This window comes from Boleophthalmus pectinirostris, unplaced genomic scaffold (assembly GCF_026225935.1).
Source record: "Boleophthalmus pectinirostris isolate CB_2022bp ecotype Guang Dong unplaced genomic scaffold, ASM2622593v1 HiC_scaffold_16, whole genome shotgun sequence".
Taxonomy (NCBI): Eukaryota; Metazoa; Chordata; class Actinopteri; order Gobiiformes; family Gobiidae; genus Boleophthalmus; species Boleophthalmus pectinirostris.
The window spans coordinates 18705950-18728814 of NW_026571095.1; the positions used below are offsets into that span (position 1 = coordinate 18705950).

General features: G+C 40.2%; 1 protein-coding gene across 4 annotated transcripts in view; it reads right to left on the reverse strand.

The window, feature by feature from the left end:
* Positions 1 to 22865, reverse strand: part of rnf220a (ring finger protein 220a) — a 129285-nt gene that overhangs the window by 20423 nt on the left and 85997 nt on the right. For all 4 annotated transcript variants that reach the window (XM_055151845.1, XM_055151844.1, XM_055151846.1 and 1 more), the window contains exons 3-4: positions 4841 to 4970; positions 745 to 793 (exon numbers count right to left, since the gene is read on the reverse strand). In XM_055151845.1, the coding sequence (XP_055007820.1) occupies positions 745 to 793; positions 4841 to 4970 (179 nt within the window). The remainder of the gene's footprint in view (positions 1 to 744; positions 794 to 4840; positions 4971 to 22865) is intronic.

Here is a 22865-nt window from a genome sequence, read left to right on the forward strand (position 1 = left end):
GTCAAGGCTCTCCTTTTTCCATAGCCCACTGCTGCATACTAAACAACAGTGCTAACATGCACAGTCACGGGCACAGAGGAAGGCTGGGGTTCACTCTTAACACCCCACCATGTCTGTCTCCCACGGCAACAAGCCCACCCACAGAGCCGCAAGTGCAGAGCTAAGCCTGGGTCAGAGCCACAGGTAAGAGGGAATAATAATTATCCTCTAGTATAACGAGTATTGATGACACAGAATTGCTTCTTGGGGGTAATTTACAAGAAAATAAGGTTTTAAAATGCAAAAGTGTGTTAAAAATGTATATAAATTAAAGAAGTTGGAGAACTTTAAAGGGTGTGGCAGATGCTGCTGTGCCCATTGCCTTCACATTAGGGAAAAGGCACTTCAGTCACTGCTGTTCATATAATGTACATATAAAGACACATAAACTTTGAATTTTAAGTTGTGTTTTCAGAATGTAGTGCAAAGAAACACGTCAGTCTTAGATTGCATAGCTTGACACTATTTTTGGTATAAGGAATATTTTAGTCCATTCAAAACTCTTCTAATTGGCTCAAAGCAGTGCAGTGACTGTTGGCCTGTTGCTGTTGGACACAGAAGACTGGTCTAGAGGAATGGCTATGAGATATGACATAACCCATACAGTGACAAACTGACATATCCTCAGTGCACTGAGGGGAAACTATAGTGGTTCAGATAGTGATGTTTTGTAATGTACATGTACATGAAAGAGAGGAGACATACCTTGGGAGTTCCAGGCGTTACAATGCCATCCTTGGGTGAAGGGTTCTTACTGCAATGGAACAAAAGAAAATAATTGGTTACTTACATCATAATTACAATATGAAGTTGGTAAAATGTATTGCCAAATTACATGAAGTCTTTGGCACTGGAATATACCTGTCAACCTTCTGATTACAGGGCAACAATTAACACACACATCTATTCTGTGTTCATGAGGTTATCAGATACACTTTCTGACTTTTCCACAAACACACAGAGATACATTTCTTTGAGTTTTTTCCCAGTGTTGTGACAGGCCTGGCATTGACAAAGCATAGGACACGGTTGTCATCTCTCCTCTGACAGCCTGTTAGCACTCCACACGCCCCCGACACATGAGATATACACACAGGGCAGTAAAGCAGCGAGAGAGAGACAGAGGAGAGAGGAGAAAGGAGAGAGGAGAGAGGAGAGGGACAGACCACTCACCCAATTGTGCAAGGTCCCTAATCTGACAGCATGCTTGGGAGAGAAGGGATTTTCTTTTTCAATGGCTGAACGAGTGGATCATAGGAATAAGAAGCCATATTTATGTCACTTAGCTGAGAATAAAAAGACACAGTAGGTACAAAATGGGATGAGAGCATTTGAGCCAAAGTTTGAGATAATGGTCTTAAAACTGGACACTTTTCACTCTTCAGTATTTCTTGCTCGTGATACAGATAGATACAGATGGGTAGTCTTTTCATTTGTCAAAGTATAGTGCTATTTTGTTCCTTATCCTTATATAATTTCCTTTAAATTACTTAATTTTAGTACAAGGAACAAATCACTGTACAAAGCACAAAGAAAAAAACTGTAGGAATCAAGTAGGAATGAACAGCAATTTTGTATTAAGAAACAAAAAAACTGTCATTTACTTTCATTCACAGTGATCAATGGAAAGTTAAGCATTCACCTAGAAGCCAATGTGACTTTCTTAAATCAATGTTTATAAGTGAAATATTCTTATTTATTCATTTATTTTATTACTGTGGCCTGTAAACAGTATAGTAGGCCTGTATCACAATCACTGATTAACCAAAATATACTGACATCACTACTAACAAGTTTAACAAAGAACAGAATACAATACCATTATGCTATCCAATTTGTCACTATGCTTCCCACTTTGTATAGAACATAAATAGCACAAACACCTTTGTGCGTTTGTGTGTTTGCATCTAAAACATGTGGCCCCACCTTTCTCCAACAAAGAGAGTAAACATGGGTGACACAGTCAAGCTGCCGTGTAATGCAGGGGAATGTGCCAGTGCTCCTCTCTGCGCTCCTATCTCTCCCCCATCCCCTTTTATTCATTACCTGCCGCCCGAGCCCAGGCATCAACAATAACAGGCGCCCCTACACCTGCTTGTTGACAGTGTCAAGCAGAGACTAGAGAAAGAAGGGGGAGACACATAGGTTGCATGCCTGCCACGCTTGGGGAAAATTGCCAGAATGACAGAAGATGCTGATAGAGAGATGAAAGCAGTTTAAAAAAAGTCGGGGAAAACTGTAGTAAGGAATGAAGACCAGTCGACATAAAGAAATTCGGATGAAAGGAAATGCGTCTCCCTGGTCTTGTCTGTTTCCATGAATTTTTGATGGTGCAGGTTATAAGGCAGGGTATTCCAGCCGCCTGCCACGTCAAAGTACATAGTGGAGAGAGCAAAGTGAGACAAACATACAGAGAAGCTGCATATGGGGATGGGCCAGTTTAAATGTGTTGGGTTAATGAGGAAACTGTTCATACTCTTTTGTATGGGAATCATGAATGCCAGTTTATTTATTTTTTAATAAGTACCATTTTGGGTACAGTTTACTATTCACAGGATATAATATATATATATATTTAATTTCAATTTTGTATTTCTGCATAGCTGTTTTTGAGTGGAACCCCCTCTTTCCTTTCCTTTATGTGATAGTGGCTGTTGAGCTATGCAGATGACTTTGGCCTCCCAGCCTCCGGAGGTGCACAGGGCCTGATAGATTTCCATTTGCTCAACAGTGTGTGTGATTTCCATGTCCATACACCCGCATCCACGCTCCATGAACAAGCCCGCTGTAATCAAATCCACACAGTGACGACCGCTGACAGCAGAACAGAGGAGATAGGCCTGTGCGAGGAGGAGCAGGTATTTTTAGCACATAGTCTAACGCCAATGCACGTCTTTCTTTCCATATGCGCACCTCTTTCATTTGGCCCGCGTTGGTCGTCATTAAAGCCAGATTTAGTACAAATTGGACCAAATTCCCACTGTCACTTTCAATGATGGCCGCTCCCATGCAGAGCAGAGCGAGGGGAGGAGACAGAGTTGTGTGTGATATAAGGCTGCTCCACAGAAGAGTTCTTTCAAATCTTTCTCTCCCCTGTCCGTGAATATATCTGTAGATTTGTATATGTGTAGCTGTGGTTCAGGTTGGGATGTCTTTCTTTCTTGGAATAACCACATGTGTTTTGTGGGTTTGGGGTTTCAGAGTTCCACAAAGTCTGGAGCCAAGGGCAGACGTCTGACCTTTATTAATTATGGAGATCTAACCAACACCTCGCTGTGTTATTCAGTGACAGGGTGACCACACCTTTTATATTCCCATTGTTCTAGTGCAACAAGAGTATTTAGTGTGGAATTATGAAGCATGTTTTTTTCATAAATAGGTACAAGGTATCTGTGCTGCCAGTTTGTAACCATGGAGATATTATTGCTTTGTCTGAAATATACCACTATGGCATTAGACTGATCTATCCCTGTCATTCAGTTACAGAAGGGCAAAATAAAAAAACATGCATGGTACCGACATCTGCTTCTCTCCATGGAAATAGATAAGTTTAATATCATTCTACGGAACATTCCTGGTATGGAAAAACATAATGAAGACAAACAGGTGGCAGATCCTCTACCTGAAAAGCTATATAGTACACTTAGTACAAAGCTATTTAGTACACAGGAAAATGCTCACATAGTAGTACACATCGGATGCAGGTCCCATGTATAAACGCAGCTAAATGAGTTGTGATTTCTACGTGGGGTGAGGCTGTCTGTTGCCCTGCTCCTCGAGGTTAATGGCCACTATCGTAAAGCTGGGCGCTTGCTGGGCACTAGGTCAGAGCACAAACACGTCCACTCTGCTCTTATATGGAACAGTACACAAACACACACAGCCAGGCACGTGGACACGGTGAAATATGGATCCTAATGCTTGTGTCCCATCGTTAAAAGGGCTCTCCGCTGATTTATCCCTCATAAAACTGCCCGTGCCGCTGGCGTGAGGAGAAGAAGGGAACTGCGCTGAACTGGAGGTCAAAGGTCAGAATCCTAATCCCTGTAGGAAACATTTAGCATGACGTAGACGGCGTGCCTCTGCCTTTTATGCAGATTTATGGCACCAAAAATCTCAAGCCACAAGCAAAATGTAAGACAGTGAAGTGACATACAGTGAATTAACGCTTCGCCTATGGCCCGTGTCTGTATCTTTATGAGGCACTAATGTAAAGGATTTGCTTGTATTTCAAGTCATGCTGTGGACAGGACATTTGGCTTGTGTGGTCTGTGTATACTGTAGAATGCACTCAACTTGCACAAGTGGAAGCACGTCTAGGCCTACTGTCAAGTGAAATGTATGATCCTCTGAGATACTCTAATAGAACTAAAGTTGTCTTTTTGATACTGCTAAACACTAACTGTAAATAGGTTGCATTCATGTTTGAGAATTTGATGTCATAATTTCAGGTGGAGGGTAGGGGCATATGTAACCCTATGGAAAATTCACAGTTTTTAAAGAATTTCCAAACTTAAGAACTGCAAATCTTTAACTGTATTTGGTAGGGACTGGGTCCACAAACTGGCCAAAAATATTTGGATTGAATAATGATGCAATTTTCTAAACCTATTGTGAAAACATGATTTCACTCTTGTACACTACTGACAAAGAAGATATTCAACTTTGTGACTGTTTTAGTTTCGGTGTAAAGGCCCAGTAATTACATATATTAACCACACCCTGCAAACTACTCAAAAACCTCTCACATTAAGATTTGGAATCCAAGCGATTTTAACTGTTGTAGTGCTGCAGTTCATACCTGAGGCAGATGGCCGCTAGCCTCTCCATCTCCGTCTCCATGTGTTCCTGCAGCTCTCCTGGCCTCAGCAGTACCTGGCAGATCGGACAAACTGGAGCCTGGCTGTCATACAAGACCATCTTCTTTTTACCTACAACAACAACAAAATAACAAAAAATATTAGCATAAAAAGCACAGAAATCTGCAACCTGTATCAATGGTCAGATCTACATTTAGTACGTGACAGTTAAGTGCAATGTGTCTCCATTGTTGTTGTGTAATGTTTTCAGGTCAGTCCAGAAAGGGGAACGTGTCTGCTGGATGAGATAATGTAGAGTAGAGTGGACCGGCGCTTCATTGTCCTTGATCAGAGGGGCACAGCGTGTAACCCACCTGTGTGTGACTATGGAGTTCAATACACAACATCATGAAGTACTAAATATCCAACGTGACAAGTTTACTTCTTATTGTGTCTTGCGCAGCTAAAAATACTACCTACACAGTCATATTGCTAGAGGACATTTCCTGTATTTAGCCAAATCAAATAGGCTTTTTATAGTCTCAGGACAATGGTCAGGAAATCCTGTTTAGACTGCTCGTCACCGTAACAACAAAAGCAGCAGGTAATGGGGACACCTTATCACAGCATATGGCTCTCCAAACCCTGTTACAAATATGTGGTCATGAAGATATCTGGAGCAAACATTCTATTAAAACAAATGCAAGTAAATGTTTTTACCATATTTTTCGGACTATAAGTCGCTCCAGAGTATAAGTCGCACCAGCTAAAAAATGCGTAATGAAGAAGAAAAAACATATAGGTCGCACCGGACTATAAGTCACACTTTTTGGGGGAAATGTATTTTATAAAATCAGAGACCAGGACCCAACATTTCATCTTGAAAGGCAATTTATAGTAATAACAATAGAATAGAGAACAACAGGCTGAATAGGTGTCTGGTATGTTAACGTAACATATGTTACAGTTATTCAGATAACTATAGCAGAAACAACAAAACATAAGTCTACCAAACTCTCAATCTCACTCTAAATCACTAAATCCATTGAATTCTTCATCCTCTGTGTCATTTCTGAGCAACTCCGTGACCTCCTGAGGTAAATGGAGCACCGCTTCCGCTATCATCACTCAGCATCAGTTCCAGTTATAATTATTACGGCTTTTCTGAATCCTGACAGGATGGTTTCAGTTGTCACTGGCTTTGTCAGTTCATCCAGTGATTTCCAGTAAAGTTGCATGGTGCACCTCCCAGTTATCGTGGAGCTGTATTCTCCATCCCCGCCACTTTCCGCCAGTCCCTCACAAGTTTCTTCACTCCAAACCTTCTTTCTGCTGCTCGATTACTGTTTTCGGCTGAATATTTCACTACCTGCAGCAGGACAGCGGCTTTTTCTGCTGGAGACATGCGCAGTAGAGCAAAGTGACAGTGAAGTAATAGGAGCAGGAGATACTGGCACACAAGCCTAGAGCACCCTCTCGCAACTGTCAGTGTGAAAATTTTAATATATAAGTCACACCAGAGTATAAGGGAAAACCCAAACCATGAAAAAAAGTGTGATTTATAGTCCAAAAATACGGTATATGAAATGATTAGCAATGTATTTTCCAATACATCAAATATTTTTTAAAAATTGTGTTTTTAACTGAATAAATGAGATTCATTCATGCCTAAAGGAAGTCCCAACAGTATGATCTTTTACTTTTTACCTACAGTGGCCACTTCATCATAGTGATAGGACTTATACAACAGCTTATATACTAACCATCTTCATTTTCACACACTAAGGGAAACCCACTCGGTAACCATGTGCTACTCAAGCAAGAATATTCTAAACTTACAACAATAGTTCTTACAATAAAAAGAGCACATTACAAATTTATGACAAATGTGATCAATACCTTCATTTACTCACTGCAGGTGTCATACTGAGACCAGTCTTCCTATGCAGTTCTGTCATCAAAAAGACCTAAGAGAATCAAACACAGACTGTCCCTGCATTTCAGTGAAGCATGGACACGCATACCACCATCTCATTCACCTCCTCACACCATCACACTGCCGGCCATGGTAAGTGACTTTGAAAAATAGGTAATCGATTACTATCTGTGTGTCTGCCTCTACTTCAGGCCTCATTCAATTTCTAATTTTAACCTCCATCTCTGTTCATGTCTTTGTTTCATCTTTGCTCATTTCTTCTTTCATTATTTAGTTTTTCTACCTGTTTCCATCTTTTGCTTTTCCTTGCCTATTGTTGCTCTGTCTGCCCATCCCACCTCCTCCCAGTGGCTTTTATTGCTGGCTTTGACAAGATAATTTGAGACATGCCGAAAAAGCCACCTTCCTCCGGACAAAGAAAAGGCCTGCACATTGTCAATGCTCCACACAAAACAAGCATAAATTTTCACTATTTATGCTGAACTCATTTAAATATCTCCATCTTCCTAGTTTGTTTGAGCCCAGTTTGGTTTTGATGTAGACTTGGTTTGGTCCTGTTATAGTCCTAGTTTTGAATTAGGTCTAGTACCAATTTACTTATAGTTCTTACAGTAGTTACATGACTACATTCATACCACATTCCATACAACTGTACAACAACTCACCCTTATGTAACAGATAACCTTCTGTCATATCAATCACTGTTTCATCTTTGCGCGTGTGCATATACATTTATATAATTATTTGACACCAGTCTCTTGTTATTTTTGCTATTTTGTATTTTTTTTATGTATTATTACCATTTATATTTTTGCTCTTTGTTATTATTATAATATACTGTGATATGTGGGCTACTGTCTCCAAATTATTTCCCTTGCGGATCAATAAAGTTTGTCTAAGTCTGTAAGTCTAAGTCTAAAACAATGCCCTCAAACTATTTTATAAGCTATTTATATTTTTTTTTAATAGAATGAATTTAACTATTCGAACTTATTTTGTCTGTTATAACTTGCACTTACTAAACAACTAATTCTACCTGTTACTTAGGTTCACAAGACTTTTTACCCTTTTCCACTAGAGTATAAACTTGTTGCTGTCCTTCTCCTCCATCCTCTCTCCTTGTGTCCCCTTTCTTTTTCCAGCCTCTATTTTTGCCTCTCTGTCAAACGCTCCCTGAGGGAAAGTGAGTGATCGCGAGCGGCACACGGACAGATAAATCCAAGCTAGGAAAGAAAAAAAAAAAATGGTGGGATGGTGCGAGGAGAGAGGGGGGTGTTGATGTGATGTCGCACACTGGGCTTGTCAGCGCCTTAAAGATGATTAATGTAGAGCTAACACACACACACACACACACATAGGAGCATCCCACGTCACAATGTGTTTAATCTGGGGTGGGGGCTCACTTGGGGGTACAGGGAGCTGGACAATAACAAGGAAATAGGCCTGACAGGACTTTTTAGTGCGGAGATTTCTCAGTGAGATACAAGGGGACTAGGGATGGATGGACGAAGAGACAGAGGAGGAGAGGAGAGAGGAAGAGATGTGGAGCATCCTTGACAGATGTGATGGAGGGCGCGCTTGATTCGTCCTAATGTGCCAAGATGGATCGTCTCATCTCGCTTTCTCCAACTCGACCGGTTTTCACAATTCTTTCATTTGTCTTATTTTTATTACACGCATTTCCTCAGTTCACCTCCAGTTAGCTTATACCCTTCATTGTTTTATCTTGTCGGTCTACGGTTGGTTCTTCTCCTTTGTGGAATCGATTTATCAAAACATTTCTATGCCACTAAATATAGCATGATCTTTCTATTTTCCACAACATTTTTTTGCATATTTCACTCAAACATAAAACACTGTTACACCTTGTGATGTCATGTGGTAATACACAAAGTGCTCCACTGTGTATTTAAACTCCATACACCTTCACTGGAATCATTTGGATAATTTCAGCTCTAGAATTGCCAATCTCTACTGAACTAAAAGTAAATGGTAGCTGTTAAGTTGAAAACTACCGGCGTCACAACATCACAAGGTGAAACAGAGCATTTTGAACTTTGGAGATGTTGACAGATTAATAATACGATGGGTGAATGAAATACAAAACACAATTCTAGGTATGTTTTTGATGAGGTAACAACATTTGATCATGACTTAAAGCTCTCAACAGTAAATTGTGTGTAACATAGGACCTTTAAAGCCTAAACACTTAAAAGTCTCTGTCCATTTCTCCTGGCTGCTGCCCACACACTTCCATCAGCCTTTTCCTGTGAGTTGCTTTGGTCCTGGTGAAGTGAGAATCGATAGATGGGAGATAGCAGCGGCTCAGAGTCACACACTACAATGAGTGCAGGTAGAAAGGCCACCACCGGAGAGGACAGGGATTGTCAGCTCCACACTGGCTCTCAATGGGACCACAGATAAAAACCATTTGGGGCATCCTCGTGGCTCATTGGGCAAAGAGGAAAGTCCAAATCCAATTTAATGACCAGTACCCTGTGTCATCCCGTCACTTTTATCTCCTCTGCCAGGGCTGGACTGAAACAAACTCAATGGTTTCACATGCATGGTGAAGGACTCTTTTAGATGGATAAAGTCAAACAGGGCATCTGAGTAAGCAATGGTGAAAGTGATACATAAATTCTAATTAATATTTTCCCAAGACAGAGGTCGCTTTGTAAAGCAGAATCACTTCTTTGCAATTACAAAACATGTATACTAGTATTTTGGTCATTCATAACTACTATTTGGGGTAATGTACAGCAGTGTAAGTTTGGTGCCAATTCCAACCCTGAACAGTGATGGCATTGGGAATGACATCTTACATACTAGTATTTCACTGCTATACCACATGATACTCCTAATACTGTGAAACAAAGAATTTGCTATCTCCCTAAACTCCCAACTGTTAATTGTTTGTGAATGTTCATAATAACATCAAAAAGAATTGCCTGAATCTTTAAAATCTGCTGCAATAATCTGAATGAACTTGTAAATTATACACACAATCAGCTAATGAGCCTAGAGCATGTAAACTGCTTTTAAACACAACTATAAGAGAGCCGGATTTATGAGTTGGCACAAACGCAGCATGTCACCAGCTCCCCAAATGGAATTACAAAGTGTTCCCATGTCCAGACTGTTTTTGTGTCCTTGACCAACTGTCTCTTGTGCACAAACAGACACAGAGGCCTCATGGATGTTGCTCAAATGAGTTTTCTGACATGCATCAAGTGTTTATGCTATTCTATTCTCTTCTCTTTTCTTCTCCTACTGTGCTCCTGCGTTCAGAGCCGGGGCCAGTTAGCGCTAACACCCGCCAACATCGGTAAACAAGGAAATCTCTCAGCCGCGGTCCCGCCGTGTAACCACATTACCGCTCCCGATAACCTCTTCAAATAATGTGCGATAAGGGGAATTTGATTTGATTCACGGCTAAAGGGAAAGAGGGCCACTTCTGCCTCCCTCTATTCCAGGCTTGTTTCTTTTTTTGTATCACCTCATATGCACTGTAAAAAAATAAAAATAAAAATTGGATTATATGTTATTTTACAAGTGAAAGTGACTAAGTAAATAAAAAACAAATATAAAACAAATATCAGACTTAATTTATATTGTATTGTCATTGAATAGCTTGAATAAATTTGGGATAAATAACAAATAAATGGTAAGTTTTAAGTTGTAACATTATAATTATGTTCTCCTGATGCAACTTTAATCAAGGCTTGGAACCATCACCAAAAGTAGAATGATTTGTGACTCTCTGACTGGTTTTAATATATATGCATTTGAATTCATTCTTATTCTACTTTAAACAGTGCAAAGGTTTGGGCTACACCTCTCCAACGCCCCTTTTTTGTCCCCCCTTCCAATGACACTGCCTTGTATCCACAATCAAATAAATCCAGTGTCAGATTTCATTTTTGGAGAGCCCCTTTTTGTTGTCCCTGACCACCACAAGGTAAGGCGGTGAAAGCATCATCTCCATAATAGCAAATATGAGCCCCCAAAAACCAGGCGGCACATTACCTCAAATGAAATTGCATGGTATAAGATATGTTTTTCCTTAAGTGAGCTGTGATTTAAGCAAGCCAGACACAAAGCTGATCACTACTTGTGTGCAAAACAGATGAGACTGCGCAGCTTATTCGGCGGGGCATCTGATGAAATGGAACAGGGGTCGTCTTCTGCATTTGTGTGAACGTCTACGCACGCTGCCCCCTACCTGACAGTGATGCATTGCGCTTTTAAATAGCACTCCTCCACGCCCCGCTCTAAACTCATCACCGGGATCACCCTCCCACTCTCCAGGCGCTCCCTTGGGTTTGTTGTCACTTTTAGAAAAGCAAATGAAATGTCGACAGAGGGGAGAGGAGAGAGAGCACGCGGCAGGGCCATGAAGATGGGATGAGAGAGGGATGGAGAGGGGAAAGGTGGATGCTGGTGCAATAGTGCGGAGGTGTTTGTGGAACAGCCCTGGGATGTGGAATACTGCAGAATGGAAAATCAGACAGTAGGTTTAACATGGACAGCATATACGTATGGAGCTAAGGGACCTAAGGGTAACATGGTAGATAACTGAGATTGCAGGTTTAAGGTGCTTTCAAGGCCAGTCAACTTGAAAAACAGATGTAAACATTCACTTGTTACAAAACTGTATTAGAATTACTATCCATGGGTTTCAGTATCATGAGAAATTAGGACCATTGCCATTAATTAACCATTTAAAACTAAATATTACATCTTTTGAATGGGAAAATGTTGCTGAAACCCATGCTGAACAATGGCATAAAGCCTTATATGTACTGCAGTTACAACTGATATGAATCCAGGAGCTTCTGACAGACAGCAAAACAAGAATTACCCAGTCTGAGCTCAAAATACTTCTTTCTGAGTAGGTATTTGTGTGATTTAGAGTCATTAACACCAAAACAAATAAGTACTAACAAGGCAAATTTTACCATTCAAAATGTCCAATTCCCATCTATAAACATGATATTTCGATCAAGTTAAAAGCAGCTTGCCTGTGCACATCAGAGGCAGTGGCTTGCATATTGGTGTTTTGGCCTGTAGCGTGAGGCTGCGCTGGTGTTCTCCGGGTCAGCGCCTGGTTAATGCCCCATTCATTTACTTCCATTCTTTTCTCCTCTCCTCTCCCTCCACACACTCACACACACACACTCATATATGCTCTGACACACACCGTGACAAGGTGATTGATTGAATAAACAGCTGTCAGTAGTCAGAGATAACCTCAGCAGCATCCGACTGCGGCTGGACGGTCCCCGGAGGACAGCCCTGCCATTACAAGTGCTGACACACACATACGCACACACACATACATACATATGCACAGACAGACACACACATACGCACACACAAGTCACATCACACAAGCATTCATCATAGCCTCCTCAAAACCACTGTGATTTATGCCCATTTAATTTTTGTAATCTGTAATTTGTATAAGAAATAACATTGTTTAAAAAAGAAGTTGTTAAATAAATAATGTCTGTAATAATTTCAAGTAGCAAACCATTTAAAATCAAGTTTAATGCATTTGATTATAGTATTTTTCAGTATAAAAATGTATTAAATATGGTGTCAAACTTTTTAATTTATAACTTCACATCATGTCCCAGCCCACAGCTTAGTGCCTCATGACCCCCGTTTATTGCCTTCTCTTTGGTCATCTCTGTTAATTAAACTTGTTGAACTAAGAAACTTTGTGCTGACTCTTCCTCCTGTCTGAAGTGTGTGGGTGTGATGGCTGTCCGCTGGTTTCTCATCACCAGTGGGATAGGACGTGTCAGTGGAGTGGGCTAATGCATTTTGGACATCAGCAGCTTTAAATAGACCAAACCTTCACAGCTAAACACACATTATATTGCTTGGCGTCTTAACTTTTTTAGTTAGTGTTGTAAAACAGTATTTTTCATATTTATGTGTGTAATGTATAGGATATTCATGTGTTCCAAGCAAATAATTTCTTCCTTATTTTAAGGTTTTTGAGGCAAAATATCCCTATTCAAAAGGTATAATATACTAATTCAAATTGCTCAATTGCTATGGCATTGCTATAACTTGAAACCCTCCAAATAATACATTAAGAGTATTAATATTACGACTCTGGTCAGCCTGTTTTACTATTACAACTGTACCATACCCAAACCAAACAAAGTCAGGTGATTTTTAGTGATGATAGGAAATGAAAAAGAAAATAAAACGCCGAATTAGTATATTTAAGACAATTTACTCATGCTGTTACTCAAGTAAAAGTATCTACTGTAGTTACTTCCTCTCTTTTGCTGACGTGCACTATACAAATCTCTACATTAAAAACTTCCATTGGCCTCGCTGTGCGCCTGTGTGCCCCTCTCATTATCCCTCCCCCTGATGCTTTCATATGGTCTAGCAGCTGAATTAATTACCAAAGCCAATTAACGCTAGATTGGCTGATGTTTTAACTAATTAGCTTTAATGAGGCTGCCGTGGCTGCCTGCTCCGTGCTAATTGAATCCTAACAGCCGAGGAGGCAGTGGAATCGTGGGATGGATGGTTGGACGTGCTATTGGTAATATTTAGAGCGTATCCAGAAACACCCATACTGTTATATTTTATGATACTATCCTTGACTTTTGATACAAGACATTATCTATACAGACTTAAACTGATTTTACATTAAAGACTATCAACACAGAATGTAGTATAAAAAGTCAGTGGTTCAAAGGTACACTTCTGGTGCCAATGTTCTATAAAAAATCTTATTAATATATTGTTCCACTCCTCACTACAGTATAATATCCGGTAACACTTAAATTTTCAGTCAAACCACATGGTAAATCTGCAATATATTGTTGTGAGGAAACATGTTTGGAAAAGCAGCAGATTAAAATCTTAGAAGAATGTCACGGTGTCCTCTTAGTCCAGGATTACCTGCTTACACCTGATCTTCATTTTAAACCACATTTTGTGAGAGGAAGATGAAAACAAGGAGTAGCATATAGACTTTTTAGACTTTTATTGTCCCCAAGGGAAAATTCATTTTCACCCACACTGAGCTTGTTCAGGTTGCATATTGTGATATAAGAGATTCTCCACAGATAAATTTACACCAAGATGTAGCATCTAAAGAGCATATACTATCACACATATTGATAGTTACTGTCCCTAATTCCACAAAAGTGCATGCAACAACAGATATTAAGTTTATACTGTCTAAAATACCAAGGTGGAGAGAGAAACATGACATAACTTTCTACTTTTTTTTTTTTCTTTTTCTTTCAAAATATGAAGTACATCTGTGGCTACAACTGCCCAGGGGCTAACAGTTAAAAATCAGAACCAATCAGACCAGAAATCACTGCCTCGCACTCCACATTCATGCATACACAAAGTTGGTGAAGTGTCTTGTGCAAGGACACAACAAAACTATGCACATTTTGAAGTTTATAATGTATTTGGGTGGTATTTAATCTATGCTTTAGTATATACACTGAGAAGAAAAATCGGTGAAATCCCTTGGACAGTGAGTTTGCTACAGTCCACTTGTCTGTATCTAATTTGGTGTGGATACAGAATATAGACTTTAAAACTCTTGACTTTCCCCACGTCCTCTCTTGTCTCCTCTGCTGCTGCTGATGGAGAGACATGCGCTGCACAGATTGTCTGAGGTGGCTATAAAAATCTGCATAGCCATGTAAAAGGCTTAATGATTTGAAAGTTACAAGAGGAAAGAGCCTGCAGTTTGTCCCATCCATCAAGTCTAGCACTGCTGCCTTCGCCAAATGGTCGGCCTTCTCTAACCTGGACCCTCTGTCCTTCATCGACATTATACCAAATCATATATCGTTCATTTGTTATGCACTTTCAACATGACTTCAACAACTGAAAAAAAAACCAGTATATTTTGTGTTAGTTTATAGATCTATGTGGACTCCATGAGCACTTGTGCAGCTAAGCACGCATAGGTTAACCATGTTGCAAACTGTTATTGATTTAAAGGTCCTATATTATGTAAAATTGACTCCTATGAGCTTTAAACCACATTATAATGGTGTTACCCAATCAAAAACATACCTGGAATTGTGTTTTGCTTCATTCTCACATGTTTTAGTAATCCTGTATTGTAGCTCTGCCTACATCTCCAAATCTCAAAATGTTCCACCTTGTGATGTCATGAAGCGGTAGTTTTCATGTTAACAGCTCCCTTTTACCTTTTGTTTAGTAGAGAGTGGCATTTCCAAGGGCTGAAATCATCCAGATGACTGTAGCAAAAGTGTATGGAGTTTAAAAACACAGTGGAGCACTTTCACTTATTACCACATGACATCCCAAGGCGGAATAACAAGAGTGAGAATTTGAGATTCACATGTGTGAATCAAATAAAACACAACTCCAGTTATGTTTGCAATGAGGAAACAACATTATAACACAGATCAGAAAATGATGTAATATTATTTAAGTCTGTGTACCATTTTCTCTCATTTACAACACCAATGCATGGGATAAGGCTAATTTGTCTTCTATCAAATCATGTATTTCATCCAAGTTGGCACCAACAATAGATAATGTACATCAGATAAACATACGAAATTGAACGGTCATTCGAATGTGCCCATTCAAGTCTGAAACCTTGTGAGTCTTTTGTGGTGCTGTTTAGATGTGTGTGTTGTCAGCCATTGAGAAGAGCCTATTTCCTCTGGCTGAATCCTGGCTCTAAATGATGGATTGATATCTCTGCTACTGTGGATTATATGTGCATAAGTGTGTGTGTGTGTGTGTCTGTGTGTCACTGGCCTCTCTGCCTCTCCTCTCAGCCCCTTATCAGCTCTTGTCACAAACACAGGATCGGGGATAATCCTTCATACAAGAGGAGCAGCTTGGCCCGTCCTTCCATCTATCTAGCTGTCTGTCGAGCTGTCTGCTATATTACCCCTCTCGGTTGGAGTGTCACCGGAATAGAAATCAAACACACACATGGGCAAACTTTAAGAATGACAGTATAATCGCTCTTGGTAAGGCTTGGACGGCCATTATACAAGTTAGATGAGTAGAAAAGTTGGGCTATTTTGATCAGATGTGTGAAGTTTGTTTTAGGATTTATGGGAATGGGAATACTGTAAAAGATTATTACAACCTGGTAATGAAAATGTTAGTAAGGACTTAACTTTGTAGTGGCATTTCCGTGGTTGACTTGTCATCATGATGGTGGGTTCTGTGGACTAACTTCCAGGAATAAGACTGGCACCAAAATACAGGAGTTTCCTTAAAACACTTTTATAGTCACTAGCACACATTCATTTACTATATATAGATTAAATAATTTATGTGTGCAAAACAGATTGAAGAGAGACCTGCAAAAATAAACCTGAGAAATAAATATACTTTTTACTAGTGAAAAAAAAAAAATACTACTACTTACTAGTTACAAGGTTTTTAATCCAACCCGAATTTTGGATTTGTTAGGTTGGTTAGAGTTGGAAGAACTAAATCATACTTCAGAAAAAAAGTATTTTGCTCTTCAAACCCTGTGCATCAACACCACAGTTTACCTAAAATAAACAACGGTCACAGCAGCTCATTGCGTTCTATATTTGTGGACAGTATTCCCTAGACAGACACAGAAATGCAGCCATCTCTGCTAAAACATGTATAGCTCGGTGCAAACACTTGATAAAGGCGTCTACAGATGTCTATCTCCTGGAGAGGGGCATTGCACCGGTCACACCTGAGGCTATCCCTGTATATGTGTCTGCGCGATTGCATCATACAGCCACAATTGGACATCATTGTGATCCTTATCAATGCTCTATCTCGGCTCTCAACAGGGCCGGGCCTGTCATCACTGCCTGTCTATCCCCAGGCCTGCGCTTGGAGTGGTGGTCTCACAGTGGCCAATAGAGGGGGATGTTTCACTACTGTTATCCTTTAAAGAGCTTGTCATTAAAAGTTCATGAGTTTCATTTATGGACATGCGGACCACATGATTTTGAGCGACATCTAATTAGATGTTTGAACTATTAGTATGCAAATGTATAATTTAGGAAGTACAAGCAAGCCTGATTTAAGCCACTATTTTATACTGAAACTTGTACTATTATATTAAGGCATTGTATGTTAATAATTCCAAAGATGTACTATTTGTGTATAGTAGCAATACTGAGTTTACAAAATCAAGAGGAAAATTAACAAATGAAGGTATAATTGCACAACATATTTAGTGCAATGCAAACAATATTCATGTGTAGACACTATTTTGAGAACATTTTCCCATTCAAATGATACTGATATTTTGTTCTGAATTGTTAATTGCTATGGAAACTGTCCTAATTTCTTATCACTGAAACTCAAGGATGGAAGACAAAGATGAAAAACAAGGGTGATTATGGTTGGTGTAAAAGATAAAAGTTAGAGTGCGAAATTCATTTGGTGTTCTTTCTCTCATTTTAAACATTTGCTTGCTTTCTTATATAGTACTCATAGGTATTCTGAGACTCTAGTGCAGACAGCTCGGAGGGGTTTGGCAGTCCCGACACACACATAAGCCTGCACTGGGTAAAGGAACAAGCCTGCTGCTCAGATCAATACAAAATTAAAGCCACTGAAATGGTTTCTCCTCACACATTAACCTCTCCTTTCATGTCTTTTTTCCTCTTTTCTTCTCATCCCTCTTTTTCTGTTTCTCTCCGTGTCCACGACTGTGGCCCTAATAGTCGCTGCCACAGATGACAACAGTGTTTCAAACGACTTGAGTATAGGTTTTGGTGACAGACAGAAGAGATAGCCGTTTGCTGGTGTGTTTGTGTGTACGTTTGGGGGCTTTTTGTGAGAATGGAGAGGTTGCTTGGTGGGATGAAGGGGCAGTAATAGCTGACACACGACACACACACACATGACACACACACACGCACACACACACTGGTGACATGCACGCCGTCTTGGGACTCAAATCTCACAGCAATTTTCCGTGCGGATGATTGGCAGCCTGATGCGTATTCTTCCCTTACAAGACCCGCTGATAACTCCGGCTATCCCTTTCCACGCCATCGCCCACCCACACCTTCGTTTTTTTACTCCTTTTTAACACAGTCTAAATCAGATACATATGAGGTCTACAGAAACCATCTACCCAAGTTAATCCAAGCTAGTTTAGTGTCAAATGGAACTTAAACTGTGTGCAATTCCTAGATGAAAAGATGAAAAACAAAAACATGGATTAGTCATGTAATGCTTTTCTGCACTTTCAAAATTTTAGAAATATTCACTTACTACTACCAAACATGAATAGCATTATAATTCTTATTAGTATCTTGCTCTACATGTAACTGGGATTGAACCATATACCTTGTAGTTAGTGGGCAAACCTTTCAAGTTTCTGTCACTCTTTTAACAATTGCTATTTTTAGTGTTCTATATAGACGGACAATTTCATTAAATGCAAATCTAGCTCTGTTACCATTAAAATTAACCATTCAAAACAAAACATATCAATAATATGCAAAAGTCCTCAAGATATCACCTGTACAGGGGGGGCTGAAATCCACCAATATGTAATACTATAATTGTCATTGTCTTTTTTGCCAACTGAATGTGACGTAATAGACAGGATGCTGGACATTTAACCCTCCTCAAATTGAAAAGAATATAGATTTGTTCCTGCTCTGGGCCTCGCTGGTTTTTCCTTGCTGCGTTTGGTCTCTCCACGGGCCCGCTGTAGAGCCCTGCTACACTGATAAGGGACATTTATCACGAGAGCGTCAGGGCTGAGTGAGAATCAGCCTTCAACAGGTCTCCCTATTCACCGCAGCCACACTAAACATGTTGTATGTAAATAACCTCCCCCATGGCCCTCATACACACATATATACACAAACAGTGAGGGGTAGCACATGCTTGAGCCCACACGTCCATTCCACGCACACTGAATCATCCCGACTGCTCCCAGTGCTGTATTTTGCAGTTGACTGGGGCCAATTCACAATAATTCAATACAGTTGAAAAATGAAACCCCGGTAAAGCGCTACAGCGATTTTACAGATCCCTGCTTATCCTCATAATTCATTATTTCCAAACTGTAACAACATTACATTTCATTTGTAATGCTTTGCCTGCCTCAGCCATTTGCCAATTGTTATATCTTATTGTTTTGTCTGTGCGCGGGGGAGAAAAGTGAGTTATAGGGGGAGAGATGGCGACAGGCGGAAGAGCGGGTAGCTGCTGTTGTTGCCTATTACCATTTTGTTGCTATGCTTTTCCATTCATTCTCCAGGCTCCAAGTGTCAATCCCAAAGACTGAGAATTTAATATAAGAAAAAGTCAAGATTCACTTCAGTTCAACCGCTACCAAAACCAATCATCATAGCCCTTGTCTTAACTGTCAACCAGAATGTTTTGAAGCAGAGAAATACAAATATTTTCCATAATGGTAAGACATAACAATAATGAAACTTCAAATATACACTTCATGACATCAGAACTTGGAACAGAGCATTTTGAGCTTTGGAGACATAGACAGACTAATAATAAATGGTTACTCAGACACGTGTGAAGGAAACCAAACTCAGTAATATGGCTTGTATAGTATTACCTTATCAAGCATAGCAAGTACGGCACTTCCCCAACCCATTCACCACATTGCATTTCATTGTCAGACGAGGCTGGCTGTCCTCATTGTGGAGCAGATAATGTAGTGATTGTCTTTACAGAGAGACACACCATGACACAGGCGGACAGACCATTGTTCTAAGGTCCAATGGTACAGTGTGACCCACAGCTGGACCGGTGCAGGCCCGAGACTGGGACAGATCCGGACGAGAGGCAGGGAGAGGTGAGGGAGTACAGATAATAGAGGAGGCAATAGGCTGGTCTGAATGCACTACTTCAAACTACTACAGATTTCACACTGAGACCTTATGAGGATGCTGTAGACTGGATATACAGTGAACATGAGACAGATAAAGTTAAAACACCAATCTATGATGAAATAGTTGAAAAGAGCGAAAGTTGGATTAATGTGATGATGAAATAAAATGATTCGATAAATTGCAGTAAGTCTCAGAATGAAAATAAATACTACTGACCTCTGCCAAGATGCTGGATTAAGTAGTGGCCAGATCAGACTCAAACTAAAGTCTTCTGGGCACTGTTGATGCATGCAGCCAAAGATAAAATAAGAAACTAAACTTTTTTATTTAGTTTTTGCTTTAAGATAAAATATGTAACTTTTCTGGGTTGGGATTTATCTAGAATGTTTCACAGTATGGCATTAAACACTAGCCCTATTTCATCAGCTGGTGTCACGCCGTGGAAACTGTCTGACCTCGCAGCATTAGAATTTGTTCGTTCAACAGCAGGCAGGTACTTTCTTATATTTAACCAATTGCTGCTATTTGGTCGTGACGTATGTAATGCACCACTAACAGGGCTAACTGGTATATTAAGCTTTTCCCAAATTCCGTAGGTTGAAGGTCAATAACGTCTTTCCTTTTGATAAAATTCACCAAACACTCTCTTTGTTCGGTCTTAAAATCCTCGATCTCGGGAATAGTTGTCAACACACGATGTATGGCTCTTCACTGATTGGCTGGTGCCCGAACTCGCACTTCCGGGATTTTTGCAAACCATCTACTATATTCTGATTCCTGACGCAGTTGCTGGAGAGAAATGAAATTGAGTGGAGGCACTAGGTGGCGCCAGCCTGGCTAATTACACACAGCTATCTTGCATGTATTACAGGTGTTTTGTCTTGAATAAAAAGAAAGAAAAACATGATTTTCTGTCTGTGAGTGGGGGTCACCTCTCAAGAGATTTGATCTGTAACTTGGCAAGATGGGAACACCTGCTTGTCTCCATGGAGAAATATAAGTCAAATGCCAAATTGTGGAACATTCGAGGCAAACTCATTGAGACAAGCAGGTGGCTGATCCTCCACCTGAACCTGAACCTGAACCTTTAAGAGTACAATCCAATTTACACTGACATAAGAATAACTCAAGGAATCTCAGCATGAAAAATAAATTCTTCACTTGGAGAGAAAAACATCCCTCTGCTACAAAAGTGAAACAGTCATTTATCTTGGAGGTAAAAACCTGCTTTGATGCCTCTCTCCCCTGCAACAACACTTGTACAGCTATCCCCCATTTATCACTGCTGCAGCCACCAGCCACTGGCCCTGCCCATGTTACTGTAACCTGTCACACTGCTGCCTAAACAAACTGCTCCTTGATGTATGAGTGCTTCCACTGGCCATAAACTTATTCCCTTTTAACTAGCGGTGCTACCGGCTTGGCACGACCGGACATCACCTTTATGTGTATTTGTGTGTAAAAACGCCTGGTGAGGAATTAACCCCCAGAGTATAGCTTCATAACTCACTCCTCTTTTCCTAGTCTTCCCTTTCCTATCCCCCCTCCTCTATCCATCTCAACTCAGTGCAGGGATTAGGCCTGTATCTATTACCCATTAGAGTGTGTATGCGTCTTTGACAATAAGAGGAAATGGCCCGGTGATCCAGAAAGAGGGATGGAGGGTCTTATACATCTTGCTGGTCGACAAGCGGTTTCCTGTTAGGGAATGAATGGGCAGTGGAAGAGTTAAGTGTGGTCATCTTTCTTGGGTTTCACTTTCTTCTAATTGAGTTCATCCACATAAGACAGCAGTGTGGAGACATATAACCATAGGGACAGCGCAGGAGCGGTGAGGAGATCAGCTGGGGTGTGTGGAAACAAGCTTGGCCCCACGAAGACACTGCCGAGTCAGCATTTTTCACATGAATGGTAATTCTGGTCATCTTCTTTCATGTAGCTTGTTTCTAACAGGGTCTTGTTCTGCTGTATAGAATGATACATGCATTGATTTCTCATACAAGCCTCATGTCTCAACACTGTTCTGACACCATTGTAAGGAGAGTCTTAAACGTAAAAGTGTATAGCTAACTCTGAACTTATTATCTCATCTATATTATTTTGTCTCTCAATTGATTTGTTGGTGTTGGTGGAAGCCTGATGCCTGTTTTAAATGCTATATGATTAATAGATTTGACTATCGCAACTAGGCTAAGATGAATTGCTTATAAATTAACATAACTTTTGCCTCCCATATGCTGACATTATTGTCCATATATAGTCATTATTTCTTGTTCCATAAACTTGTCGGCCCTTCTCCCATAGTGCTTTGCTGTTTTATTGACTATATGTATTTATTGTCTCCAGTCAGTCTGGAGTCTATCCTCTGACGTGCTAATCAGCCACAGCACGATTAACGATTAATTAATAACCCCTACATTATCAGAACGGTGTACAAACAGTAGGTACAGGAGTCCCACTATACACGTAGCCACAACTGCTTTATTATTGCTTTTTCCAACATTTTATGACTTTGGGAGGTTGGCGCTCTCTTCTTATCAAGCAATAAATTAATTAGTGCCTTACACACCTCACTGGGACAGCTCATTTATTTATAACAAACAAGATTAGAGGAGCGAGGTGCAGCAGGTGGGAGTGGAGGCACAAGAGACATTGTTAGAGCTAGTCGGACGTTAAAATGGTCTTAAAAAGTTAACAATCTTTATCAATTCACATTTTGCAAAACAGGGAAAAAAAAAAAAAACAAAGAAAAATTGTATCTATTAAATGTCTGAAAACAAGCCGATGCAACACACTGCTTGAAACTGCCAATTACTTGCGGTGCTTGTATGTATATTATCTTGGCATGATCCCACACACTGAATGCCCCCCCTCTTGCTATCCTCGTCTGTTATCTTGTCGGGGACCAGCTAACACATGTAACTGGGTCCTGTGCGTAGTCTAGTGTTATACAGCTGAGATTCCACTTTTCTGTGAGAAAACTGTACACACATCCACCCACTCACACCTGAGCTTCCGCACTACAGGACTTTCAACTGTGGCTCATTTCCATTACAGAGCGCTCACAGTTTAACAAGCTGGTGCTGTTTAGGGTAAGAACAGCATGAAACAACGCCTTAAGCTGCGCAGATGGCCTTTTATTCCATAAGAAGGTCAATATGATATGCGACTGTTATGAAAATATGACTGTATAGGGTGGTTCTTGTAAGGTAAACAGGCAATACA